This window comes from Salminus brasiliensis, chromosome 2 (genome assembly GCF_030463535.1).
Source record: "Salminus brasiliensis chromosome 2, fSalBra1.hap2, whole genome shotgun sequence".
Lineage (NCBI taxonomy): Eukaryota > Metazoa > Chordata > Actinopteri > Characiformes > Bryconidae > Salminus > Salminus brasiliensis.
This window is the reverse complement of record NC_132879.1, coordinates 16,307,119-16,320,152: the sequence shown is the minus strand read 5'-3', so window position 1 is coordinate 16,320,152 and position 13,034 is coordinate 16,307,119. Positions and strand designations below refer to the sequence as shown.

At 38.1% G+C, this 13,034-nt stretch overlaps 1 protein-coding gene across 1 annotated transcript in view; it reads left to right on the top strand.

Moving 5' to 3' along the window:
- LOC140549628 (protein diaphanous homolog 1) overlaps window positions 1–13,034 on the top strand; it is a 126,494-nt gene that overhangs the window by 19,006 nt on the left and 94,454 nt on the right. The window contains exons 2-10 of the mRNA XM_072673377.1: window positions 5,025–5,051; window positions 6,903–7,064; window positions 8,428–8,529; window positions 9,323–9,453; window positions 9,561–9,644; window positions 10,164–10,233; window positions 11,160–11,299; window positions 12,238–12,343; window positions 12,723–12,833. Coding sequence (XP_072529478.1) covers window positions 5,025–5,051; window positions 6,903–7,064; window positions 8,428–8,529; window positions 9,323–9,453; window positions 9,561–9,644; window positions 10,164–10,233; window positions 11,160–11,299; window positions 12,238–12,343; window positions 12,723–12,833 — 933 coding nt within the window. The remainder of the gene's footprint in view (window positions 1–5,024; window positions 5,052–6,902; window positions 7,065–8,427; window positions 8,530–9,322; window positions 9,454–9,560; window positions 9,645–10,163; window positions 10,234–11,159; window positions 11,300–12,237; window positions 12,344–12,722; window positions 12,834–13,034) is intronic.

Sequence of the window (13,034 nt, the reverse complement as noted above, 5' to 3'; positions counted from 1 at the left end):
GTAAATGAATAAAGTGTGGGACGCGCTACTCTTCCGGAGTTTATTAAATGCATTAAATCTCTGCTGATGAACTGGCGAATGAGTAATAATATAATCTAATTATAATTTAGGGGTTTATATGCTGTTGGCAAATAAATAGCTACTCCCAGGTTAAGAGTTTTTTGTTTGTTTGTTTTTTCTTTTTTATAAGTACACGGAATATGCATAATTTAACATGAACCACCTTTTCAGCTTTTCACAGGTTCAGTATATGAGACAATATTTGACACACAAAGGATCCTGGTATGCAGCTTTCCTCCTGTGCTGCCTGCATGTTTGATATGTATGTACTCTAAAACACTTGTTTCCTGTGTAATTATCTCAACTTGGCCTTTAGTGTCTGGCCTGTCATCTGGTATTCTAGTGTATGTTTTACGGCCAGCGGTGCATTCCCTAACTCTGTGATTGAGCAAGTGTTGGTGATGGAGAGCTCTCTGTATTGACCAGCACTCATTTCCTTTTTATGCCGAGTCGCCCGTCAGGCGTGTAATTGACTCTTTATCATCGGCACAGCATTGCATCATATAGAAAAATGGCTCCATGCAACGCTCTCTTTCTCCTTTAATGTAAAAGGTCATAAGGTCTTAGTGAGGTCTAAGTGGAAGAGGGAATGTTGGTGATGGTCTTATTGCTCTGGTGAGTGCACCACAATTAGCGATTTCCCTGCGGAAAGAGAAGCAGCAATTACCTTCCTCTTCCTGTACTGATTTGGTTATGTGCTGTTTGTGCATACCTGCATTATGAGAAAATTGCTTGGTGTGAAGGAATGTTTATATGTGGATGGATGTTTTTGTGTACTCAAGCTAAAGTAGGGTGGTTGTGTATTTGCGTATGTGCCCATTTTGTTGCACTGTAACCGGAACTGTTCCCTTACGTTGAGTCTCATTGCCTTGACCAGGAGTGCAGAGAATACAGAGATGCATTCACACTCTTAAGATTCAAGATTCACTTTTTTTTTTTTAAACACCCTTGTAATTATGCCATAATGAGTCACTTGCATGCTTAGTATGTATCTTAGTAAGGCACCCGTTTTATCTACTTTTGCTAGAAAGTGCTGATACGGTTCAGAACACGACAGACTGTCTTTCATCATTACTCCCTTTTAAGAATTGTTTCTTAAACTTGGAAAGGTCATTTTCACAGTTTTGTAGTTTGAAGTGGCTGTTGTTTTCATTAAAATCCCCGTAATGAAATCTGTGTTATCCAGTAGGGTCACAGAGAACCCAGGGACAAGTACTAAAAAAATGTGAACAACTCTTGTAGGGGCCCTGGGCCACCTGGCCATCCTCATTGTGGAGTTGCCATTGATCTTGATCTGTGTTTTGTTAAAGTAAAGCCTGCCTTTATGCCTTAATGTTAACTACTCCGTGCCCAAAGTTAAAATAATGGACCTCTACCTTGTATCCTGATACACAATCAAGCAGTCACACTGATACACTGATCAAGCAGTCAAGTTGTCAGCTCAGTTTTATACACACACACACACACACACACACACACACACACACACACACACACACAAATACAAATTAACCAAGTAATCAAGCACCCCAGATTGGCTCAACAATCTGTTAGAAATAAGTCTGAAGAAATGGCCAGAACACACTCTGTTGCAGCTTGTGACTCTCAATTGCAAACCATAAGCATGTTTTAACAAATGGGCCCCCGTAGTCTCTTCAAACAACCCCTCATTTCAAATCTCTGCCAATTTGTGGCTGTCTGGCAAAGTTTGGAGACTATACCCCGTCCAGGTGGTTTGTCGGCCCAGATGTAATACCGAATGCATGGTTTAACAATTTAACACAAGCTGTCCACGGGTGCCGTTCCTGTGTTTAGATCTCTGATGGCTTCAACACAGGTCTACACCTAGCGGGTATCTACCTGTGTGTAGGATTCCCCCACCATAAAGCCACTGACAAGGTTCCCCTTAGGTGGCCAATGTAATGCATGACCGTGAAATATCGAAATGAGAATAATTCAGGGGATGTTATACTTCTCAAACTCCAGCACAGCTATGGCCAATACTAAAATGCTAACAAAGAGAAAGGGGATATGTAAAATGTACATAGATACAAGTTATTGGGAACTAGTCATGCTTGGAAAGGGTAGCAGACCTCAAATCAATCTGTCTGTCTGCTGGGTGGGAAAGGGATATTATAGGCAACGTAGTTGTGCAATGTACACTTAAAATATATTGAGGTTTAACCGATCAAACATACACTATATGGACTAAAGTATTGGGACACCTTAATCCTTTAATTCTGGTGTTTCATTCAGTCCCATTGCCATAGGTGTAGAAAATGAAGCGGTATCACTTTACCTTGATGGTCTGTTGTTGGCTTGTTGATGCTCATCTGACATTCAGGTAACATTCCGCTGAATATCTATTAACTGACAATCTATTAACCTTAACCTAAAACTTAAATATCTCCCTTAAACTAACAATAAAAGGTCAAGGTGAAGGTTAAGGTTAGTGTTGGGTGCATGGTTACATTCAATAGACAGTAATTTATATTGAACTTGGTGTTCAGTTGCATTTAAAAGACATTTAGTTAAATGTTAGTTAAATGTCAGGTGAGCATCTACAGTAGGCCATCCTAGTAAATGCTTTACCAATTAAGCACCTAGCCATGCAGTCTGCCTTTACCAACATTTTGTTAAAGAACTGGTACTTTTTTAAATGATCATTTTACAATATGTTTAATAGGCAATATAAGCTGTATTAGTTTGTAATTTATTTTAGATGAAAATGCATTAAAATGAAAATTTAAAATTTAAAGTGAACTGGGGTTTGTTTTGTTTGTTTTTGTCTACTTGTGTAAACTTTGTGAATTTGCTTGGACTATAAGTAGTTTTGTCAGTTACGAGGCAGTCTGCTCTTTTCTGAAGCTAGCCATGAGCTGCACATCACAGCTGGTAAGACAAGCCATGATTGGAGTTAAAACGCTGAAGGAGCTCCTCATTCAAATTAATAATCAGCAGAACCCAACATTGCCACACCAGTTCTACTAATGTCTGCCGGTGAGGTGTTTGTGTGCACAGTGTGTGCTTGGCTGGAGTATGATGAGGCATACTGGTGCCTGTATGTGCTTAAAATAGTGTTTCCTGAATCCTTCCTACATCATTGCAGATAAAGCTTCTTTGAGTTGAGTTGGTGGATTAACTTGATGGTTCGTTTATTGGTAGTTGCTCTGTTTTGTACCTTGTCCTCTGGTATACGCAGTATAGACCTAGTGTGGACTGTGAACTGTTTGCAGTTTCTTAGCCTGACTGTGCTGTGTTGAAACATAAGAAATGTTTAGTCCCAGCCTTATGAGCTACATGACTTGCATTCTGACAACATCATCTTATGCAAGGATGGATTCAAGTCTATATCTCGTGCTTCTGTTGGGGGACTTTATTATTGAAAACAATTGATCAATCAGTGTTCCTTTTTCCTTCTCTGTGGCTAACGTTCATGTCATCAGGTCTGTTTTGCTCTGAATTTAGGGTAATTCCACAAGCAAAATTTTCTGATGTCAGGTGGACTTTGCACAAGGAGCCTGCATTATCTTCAGTGCTGTTGAGATGAATGGCAGTATTACACTCTGTCTTGTGTCTCTGTGGACCCCCTCGTAATGTGCATGTCTGGAAGCGGCTGGAGATGTAGTTTTAAGTGAAACAGTAATCAGAAAAATGAGGAAATAGCAGAAGGCTTGACTAACCATGAGGATGAGTTGAAAGCTGACGTTCTGTGGTCAAGAGGGTGTTCATGACTCAGGTCAGCCATGTTTGAAGATGTTTACATTCAGCTTGGTGCAATGAGAATCTTTACAGTCCCACAAACTACACATTCAGTTAGCTAGAACAGAACAGCGATATCTGAAATACCACTGTTAGAGATTGTCTGATTTTTCTGATGAATTACAAAATGGGGTTAAAAAAAGAAAAAAGCCAGTGCCTTATCACTTACTGTAAACACACATTGTTTCAGCAGTTTTTTCATTGACTGCAGAAGTGTGATGGTGGTAAAGTTATTTTTGCTGCTGGGTTCAGAAATATTTGCCAGACTGCTCTGCCCTCTTGTGACTGGTTTAGGACACTGCAATCTATGTTTATCTATTTATTTTGCCATTTGTGGATTTTAAAGATCACTATTCCTTTACATTTAGAAGTAGTTTTTACGTTTAGTGGAGATTCTGCTCAATACGCAATGTAATATCCTAATGAATTTCTGAATACGAATAATTGATTATTCTCCTGTCTTTTGCTGTATTTTGAGATTTAATTCAGTAAAATATAAAAAAGGGCTGTCATTATTATTTAATCAAGCGTAATTGTGCACACGCACACATATATAATAAATAATAATAAATTAGTCGCTGTCAGAAAAATCTTGTATCTCCATCCTTGCTGTTCACTTTTTGACCTAATGTGAGTCTGGTAGTTTTTTGTATTATGTGAATAATAATAATAATGAATGGACCAATAGAAATGCTCCAAAATGACTGGAGAAAAAATATATATTTTTTACATTGTCTTCCACTGAAAGTTAAGATTTTTTCCTTTCTGCTGTAAAGTTGCCATATTGGAGATGCAGGTTATGGATGGACCAACGTTGTTGGGACACCTACACACACCTACACAGTACCTATACAGTACCTACATTTCACATTTCTACTACTACTACTATTATATTGCATTGTTTATATATTACATATATTACAGTACCAATTCCTGAGTTTAGTGAGGTCTTTAGAATGACCCATTCTTTCACTAATGTTTGTAAAGACAGACCACATGATTTAGATGCTTGATTTTATATACCCATGGCAATGGGACTGAATGAAACACCTGATTTTATTAAGTGCTCCAATACTTTTGTCCTTATACTAGTAAGTGTATATAATCTCTTTTTTCCATTTTCAATGAATCAATGGATTTCTTTTGATCACTTCTTTGCTGTTCTCTTCTATCTTTCCCCCTTCTCTCCTTCCTTCGTACAGACCTTCAAACGACTCATTCCTGATGAGGTAGGTGAATAAGTGTGTGCTTGTTTCCTTACCCATATGCGCTCACACACACACAGTCACGTTTCTGTGTTGTGTGGCTAACCCCATTAGTGTTTCCATAACAGCACTATACCCACCATCATCTGACGCATTATAACACAACCACTACTTTTGACCTTTTAACCTTGACGTCCCTGTATGCATCTGTTTCTAACGTCACCAACCTACTGTAAGCTGTTGACTGCATTGTCTGGCAGCGCTAATGTGTTGAAACTTGCCTTCTCTTTGCTGTAAGGCCCTCTGAGACAACCCATGTTTATACTGCATTCTGAAAGATTAGAAATGCTGCCTCTGTGTAGAGAGAAACTGCAAACAGGGCCTTCCTCTGCTCACTGAGCGTTAATACATCTTACTCTGTGTGTTTTCACCAAACCTAAAGTCAACCTAAAATTAGAATGGAGATTTTTCATGTTAACTTTTTATTAAGTACAATCCAATGAAGTATCATGTTTCAACATTGATTTGATCAAAAATATTTGAACAAGAACTAAATATTATACCATCACTAATGGTCTCACACATCATATTTAAGAGAGATGCTTCCTGATTGTCCATTTACTTAGTTAGCAAGAGATCAATGTTTATGAACAAAGAGGGAAAGGAGTTGCAGCATTGTCTTTCAGAATGCACCTCTAATGTAATACTGACTGCACTTTCTTACATATTTCCACTTTTCCCACAAAAAAGAATGTAAGCACTTTATCTTTGACATGCTATTGTGTGTGTGTGTGTGTGTGTTTTACTACAAGTATGTTAGTCTTTTTAGTTTTAGAGCTCAGGGGTAAAGCTTGTAAGCTTCAAGTACAACAAATGTCTATTGTATAAAACATATTTTCTCAATCTGAGAGGTTTGCATTGAATGCAATGCAAAACTTCTACCACAGAATATGGTTGATTCTGAGAATTAATTTGGTTTGAGAATTGTCTAGCTTCATGCTTGTGCTGCTCACATTATAAGTTTGTGTCATGAATAGATGTCCCCCAGTGCCACCTGCTGGATGCACTTTTTTTTATCTGTTCTGGCTTTGCTGCTGGCATTGCATAAAAACATGGGCCTCTTTCACACACATTATCTCTGCATTGTGCGAGCGATGTGACCAAGCAACCACTACAGCTTGCATTCGTACATGCAGTGTTTGTGCAGTGCTTCTATACTAGGAGTTCTACAGATCTCCTTCCTTAGTTTATGCTCTAGCCTGGGTGGTGAAATGAAAAGAAATTCTGTGTAGCTCATGTCATGCAGAGATGGTTGTGTGTGTGGAACAGGCCATAGAAGCAGAAGCATAGAATATATTGTGGGTGGGATGAGAGGGTCAGTTAATATTATTTAAATCTGCTTCACTTACAAATAAATAAAATATTTGTAATAAGTAGTTTAGAAATTTGGGGTAGTGCACACATAATAAGAAGTCTTTAAATAAAGGCAGTGGTTCTGTATCAAATCATGGCAACTCTGATAACTATTTGGGTGCTCAGATGGTTCTTCATTGGACCTCACTGGGCTTTTTATGCATTGGTGGCAAACCTGTTGCCAATAGTTCTACATGAAACATTTTTAAAAATGTTTTTGTATAGCACCGAAAGAAGCAAAGAGACCCTTTTCAGTAGTAAACAGAACCCTTCTTGGAGTGTATGTGATTACCCAGAATCTGAAGGAGGTGTTGTAGATGAGGGTTTAGTCACAGATAGGATATGTCACTTTTGGAACAAAACCTCCAAATCTGACATAATGCATAATGCATCTATGTATAGAAGTGATGGGTATGTAGTTTCCACATGGGAAATTAATCATGTTTTTTGACCATATGGCAGCTGGAGCGGTTCACCAGCATGAGGATTAAGAAGGAAAAGGAGAAGTCCAGTTCGGTGAGCCACAGGCACTCGTCTGCTGCACAGTATGAGATTCCAGCGCAGGCTGGCATGCTGCAGGACCACTCTGACGACTACATCCTGGAGCTCTTTGAGCAGATGCTGGTGAGGAGCTTGAATTCACTGATTACATATTAAGGCTGTCCGGATTAAACGTAGAAAAGAAGTTTAGAGATTAACAGTGATTAAAAGTTTGCCTTTTAAATACTTTGAGTCACTTGATAGATGAATCGCTAATATTTTCCTGCTGGTGGAAACATTGCTTACAGGCAAGCCCTCCATACAGCACTGAAAAAATATTTGTCTCATCCTGATATGCGTTACAGCAAATTACACTCCTCCAGTTTTTCCTCCCCATTTAAGTCATTTACAACATTCACTCACTAGATAGAACTCCCCAATCACACAATGCTGCTAGCACTAGAAGGCTAAAGGCCTTACCCAGAGTTACACTTTTACACAAGTAGTGTATAGCTGGAGAACAAGGCTACCAACTCATCTGTAATTATGTAATCTTACTAACTAACTATCTAACTTACTAAGAAATAACTTTTTTTTTTTTTTATTCACATGTGGGCGCACGTTACTCAGACTTTGTACTAGGGGGCTGACAGGATAAAATCCGGGTAATGTCCAGTACAACTGATCTGGGCATTTGTGTTTACACACAAAGCTCCTCTAGGTAATGTCAGTAAAAGTTACCATGCATGTCTGAAAAGGGACTCGTGGGGGTCATTGATTTTCTTTAATGGAGTATGTTAATGAGCATGCAAATCCCAGTGAAAAAGGAACCTGTTTCATGAACATTGGCAGCTATAAATGCAAAAAAAACCATTTCTTATATTTGGATTAATCGTTCACATTGTTTTGGACGAATTTGAGCCTGCTCTTCTTCACAGATGTGCATTTATTTGAATATGTTAGAAAATAGACATTCATTTCAGTCATTTTTTTAAAAACATATATATATATATATATATATATATATATATATATATATATATATAGTAGTATAAGTAATCAGTAGGTTAATCAGTTATTAATGTAATTGATAATGACAGCCCCAGTATATATGAGTGTGTGCACACACAAAACTGAGCTATATTAGGTCTGCACGATATTGATAAAAACTGACATTGTGATATTTTGTTGTTCTGCAATAAATATTGAGATATTAAAAAATACAGACATTTTTTCCAGATTTTCCAGAAGTCAGTGATCCAACATGTTTTGATAATTATTAAAGCATTCTGTGTATCCACGATCAGAGTAAAATTGACCTTCCATTTGTATTATTATTATAAGTCCTAGTGTAATGTGCATGATTTGATTTGCCTTACATGACACGGCACGTCCTGCGATGTGACTACTGTACATTCATACATTGCAACGCTGAAACGATTTTGAGCAGCCCTAATGTGATTATAAGGATTCAAACTATGCACTTTCTTTCACTTTCTCTCTCCAGGTGGATATGAACCTGAATGAGGAGAAGCAGCGGCCACTGAGACAGAAGGACATAAGCATAAAAAGAGAGATGGTCTCCCAGTACCTACACACATCCACAGCTGTAAGCCACACACACAGACATGCTCTTGCAGAGATGCATGCTCATATACCTAGTATTGCTACCTTCTGGCTCTGTGATCCTCATCATAGAGTATATTATGGGGACCTTTAGTGGTATTATCGAGCACAACTGGTGAGGTGTGTTCACAGGGTGGAGTTCCTGTTTCCAGAGAGCCTACAAAACTGCACTGGTTTATAAAACACAAGACTCTTGTTTCAGCTCAAGAGCTTGTTTAACTTCTAAGTTAAGTCTGGGGTATTTAAACCGGAATGATGGCTCTGAAAGGTCTCTGGAAATGTACATATTTCCATTCTTGACTCAGGGGAAATGCATATGATTACTTTCATATGATCCGTATGAGGGTAGATGGACAATGATTACTCCATAATTTCTGTATTCAGAAGCACCATTTGCAAATGTAATGAACTGAGCAGGTGAGTCTAACTTGGGCAACAAAGGATATTGTCTAATCTCACACTTAGATGCTAATAGAATAAAAATGTTCATAGACATGTGGTTGGTGTGGCGCAACAGATAACACCACTACCTGCCACTGGGTTACAACACCATGTGGGAGACCAGGGTTCGATTCCCGGTCTGGGTGACTATGCTGTGCTACACCAATAAGAGTCCTTGGGCTAGACTCCTAACACTACATTGGCCCACCTCGTTAATATGAGTAACCTTGTAAGTCGCTTTGTATAAGAGCATCAGCTAAATGCCATAAATGTGAATGTAAATATAAGTTGTAGTTGTCAAGAAAATGCTGTAAATATCTGTGTGTGTGTGACAGGGTCAGAACCAGAAAGAAAGCTCAAAGTCTGCAGTGATGTACATTCAGGAACTGAGAACTGAACCCAGAGACACACAGCTGCTGAGCTGCCTTGAGTCTCTACGAGTCTCCCTTAACAACAACCCAGTCAGGTAACACACACACCCCACCAGACTGACTCTTTTTCACTGTTACACTCATGCTCTCATTTTAGCACACTTTATATGCGCATGATAACTCTGTTTGTGCTGTGACACAGCTGGGTGCAGACATTTGGAGATGAGGGTTTGGCTCTTCTGCTCAGCTTTCTCAAGAGGCTCCAGGAAGAGAAGGATGAATATCCGTGAGACATTTTTCCGCATTCATAACACAGCTCTAACTGTGCTTTACCTTGTAACAAACACTTCACTATGTGTAGTAGAACAGGTATAGGACTGTTACTTTTCATTGTATTAGCAATGGGGTAATGTTCTGACTCTATGTACATGATTCCTTGAGTTTTCTCATTAACTAGATGGGTAATCATGATTTTAAAAGCCCAAAAATAAAAAAGGGCAAAACATTAAGAAACTATGCAAATAATACATTATTTAATTCAAAATAAGCCAGCTAATCCTAGCAGCCATTAAAAAAGTGGCAATAATTTTGTATTAATTTATTTGATCATTAATTTTTATTTATTTATTTATTTTACACAAGTGATCAGACCTCCCCTTAACAGAAAAAAAAGCTTTAAGCTTAATAGCAATATATAAATATAAATACATGTGCATTTTATATTACTTTATATTTATTTCATTTTAATTTTACTTTGTATTCAGTATTTGCTCTCTTGTGCCCCCCCTTCCCCAACCACCTTTAGGAATTCTAGCATTTCGGTAAAGTGCCAACACGAGATCATCCGCTGTCTCAAAGCCTTCATGAACAACAAGGTAAGCGAGGATACAGCAAGTCTTGTACACACTCCAGTCCGCTGGAGGATTACAGCCAGAGTCGTTCTGACAAACTAGCTCTCTTCAGCTTACAGCTTAGTTGCTTATTATACGGATTTTTTACAGTAATGCTCCTTAAAGCCCTAATCAGAAATCAGAGCAGCTGGCAGAGCCGTTTTAGCACATCAACAAAGACTTTCAGTTGTAGTGCTTTTTCAGCTTCTAATGACTGTAGCTTTAGCAGCTAATTATACTAGAAATAATGTTGCACACTTTCTTTTTCTTTAGCCTATATCAGTTGCCCTGCCTCTGCGCTCCACTTATACATACTTGTATGGTGTTTCTAGAGCTATTCAGGCTTTTCATGATTCAAAGTGAAAAGGGGTGGTGACATTTACCTTCTGTTGTAAAGAAATATGCAGACTGGCTTCAGTGAAATAGAAAAGATTTGCTTGTTTCACACAGTTTCACTATGAATGTCCTGTGTTCTCATTTTACACTATTTTTCTGCAGTATCTTTCCTGGCCCATTGTGCTCATTAAGATCTAGAGCTACACCACCAATTGTGGTTTATTGGCATGCTGATAGCAAGATGCAGCACAGATACAGGACACAGTGTTCAAATTAATGAAGAAAAAAAGTCTATGAATCAGCAAACAGGAAGAAGAAGCAAAAAACTTTAATTTTCAATTTCTCAGTTCAGTTTTTGATCAAATTGATAATGGGTTGTATTCAGAGTCATTTTGGCAGAAAACAGCTGCCACATTCAAAAAGGGAAATTAACTCTTTCACTCATTAATGCATGGATTGCCTTGTTATTTTTTTTTCCCCGTAGTTTCATAGTTTAATAAAATATATTTACATCATTTTACATATATATATAAATGGTGAATTGAGCTGTGATTGTCTTTCTGCTGTCTTTATAGTACGGTCTGAAAGCCATGCTGACGTCTGCTGACGGGATTTCACTCTTGGTCCGAGCCATTAATCCCAGTGTCCCTCATATGATGGTGGACGCTGTCAAACTGCTGTCTGCTATCTGCATTCTCGAGCACCCCGACAACCTGTGAGTGTATATTGCTTGTGTGTGTTCATTACTTTTCTTGGCACCCCTGGGGAATTCTGAAAACATAACACTGTCCTAATCGCACGTACCGCTTATCTGTTGACCATATCCTAACACAAATCAAGCAATGGCACTACATGTGCAGTAATTCTATTATTCATTGGTTGATAGTCCGTTAAGATACCAGCATCTTAAGTTATCTAGACACAATGTGGATGCTCAATATACACACACACACACACATATAATATATATATATATATATATATATATATATATATATATATATATATATATATATATATATATATTATATCACTTATCTTGGATGATCCATTATAGATGCCTTATAGATGCTCACCTGATATTCAACTAATCCAGCTGAATATTTCTTAAATGCAATTGAACTGTAAGTTAAATATAAATTACTGTATTGAATGTAACCCTGCACCGAACCCTAACTCTAACCTTACGCTCGAATGAACCATAAATCCCATCATAAACCTTAAATCTAACCCCTAAAAGGGTAAGATTAAGACTAGGGTTAGGTGTAAGAGTTGCATTCAATAGGTAGTTGCATTTAGTTACATGTTAGTTGAATGTCAGGTGAGCCTCTACAAGGCATCTACAATGGACCATTCAAGTAAAGTGTTTTCCTCTTCTCCTTGGGGGGTCCTCAGTCGCTGGGATCCCCTAGGCAGTTACCTGGGTCATCCACATTGTGGATAATGGTATAAGGGGAATGTATGTGAGTGAGCATGCATATTTGTGTCTTATCTTAAATGTGGTTATTATAAAACCTCTATTACAAGTGCTGTAGTACTTGGTGTTGGGCATATTGAGACTATCAGCTGCATCTAATCATCATAATGCCCATACCATGCCTGTATTTGTGCCCATGGGATAATGGCTTGAACGTTGTGTGATTTGTGTTGCAGTCATGAGCGTGTGCTGGAGTCCATAACGGAGCTGTCTGAGGAAAGAGACATTGAGAGATTTCAGCCTCTACTGTCTGGCATGCAGAAATCTAACATTGCACTCAAGGTAATGCACACACATTTTAATGAGTCTGTGTTTTGTCTCAAGAGGAGAGGCATTTTGTCTACAAATTAGATTTTAGAAAGCATGCAAAGTAGAATGCAAATTGGACTAGGTACAATGACCTGAATGATAAATGTTTCATCTTCTAATAGGGGAGCAAAACAAGCTGCTAATGTTTCCATTCTTCTTTTGCAGAATTTATTACCTTCATCTCTCAATGTTGATCCAAGAAAGCTCAAATGTCCATGTGTTTAAATATGTTTTCATAGGGTATCCTAATTGGGGTTTTTTTTTAACTTGACTGTAAATGAAGGTCTCATCTGCTGTATGAATCCTGCATGTTTTCTGTGCTTGACGAAAGTGTTTTTATGTGTGAAATCAGGGTGGCTGCATGCAGTTGATCAATGCTCTGATCAGCAGAGGCGAAGAGCTGGACTTCAGGATTCATATACGCTCTGAGCTCATGCGACTGGGACTGAAAGAGCTTCTCTCTGTATGTTGCATGCACACACACAACATTCAAACATTTATTAAAAACTGGTTTAACCATTGAAAGTTAAGACTTTATGATTATTTCTATTTATTTTGATGTCAACAAATGACAGTGACATTCCAGAAATCTATAATAAGATGTGTAATTATACCATATTATCAGATTCAATCAAATATTAGCACTTCTACTACTCTTCTGCTT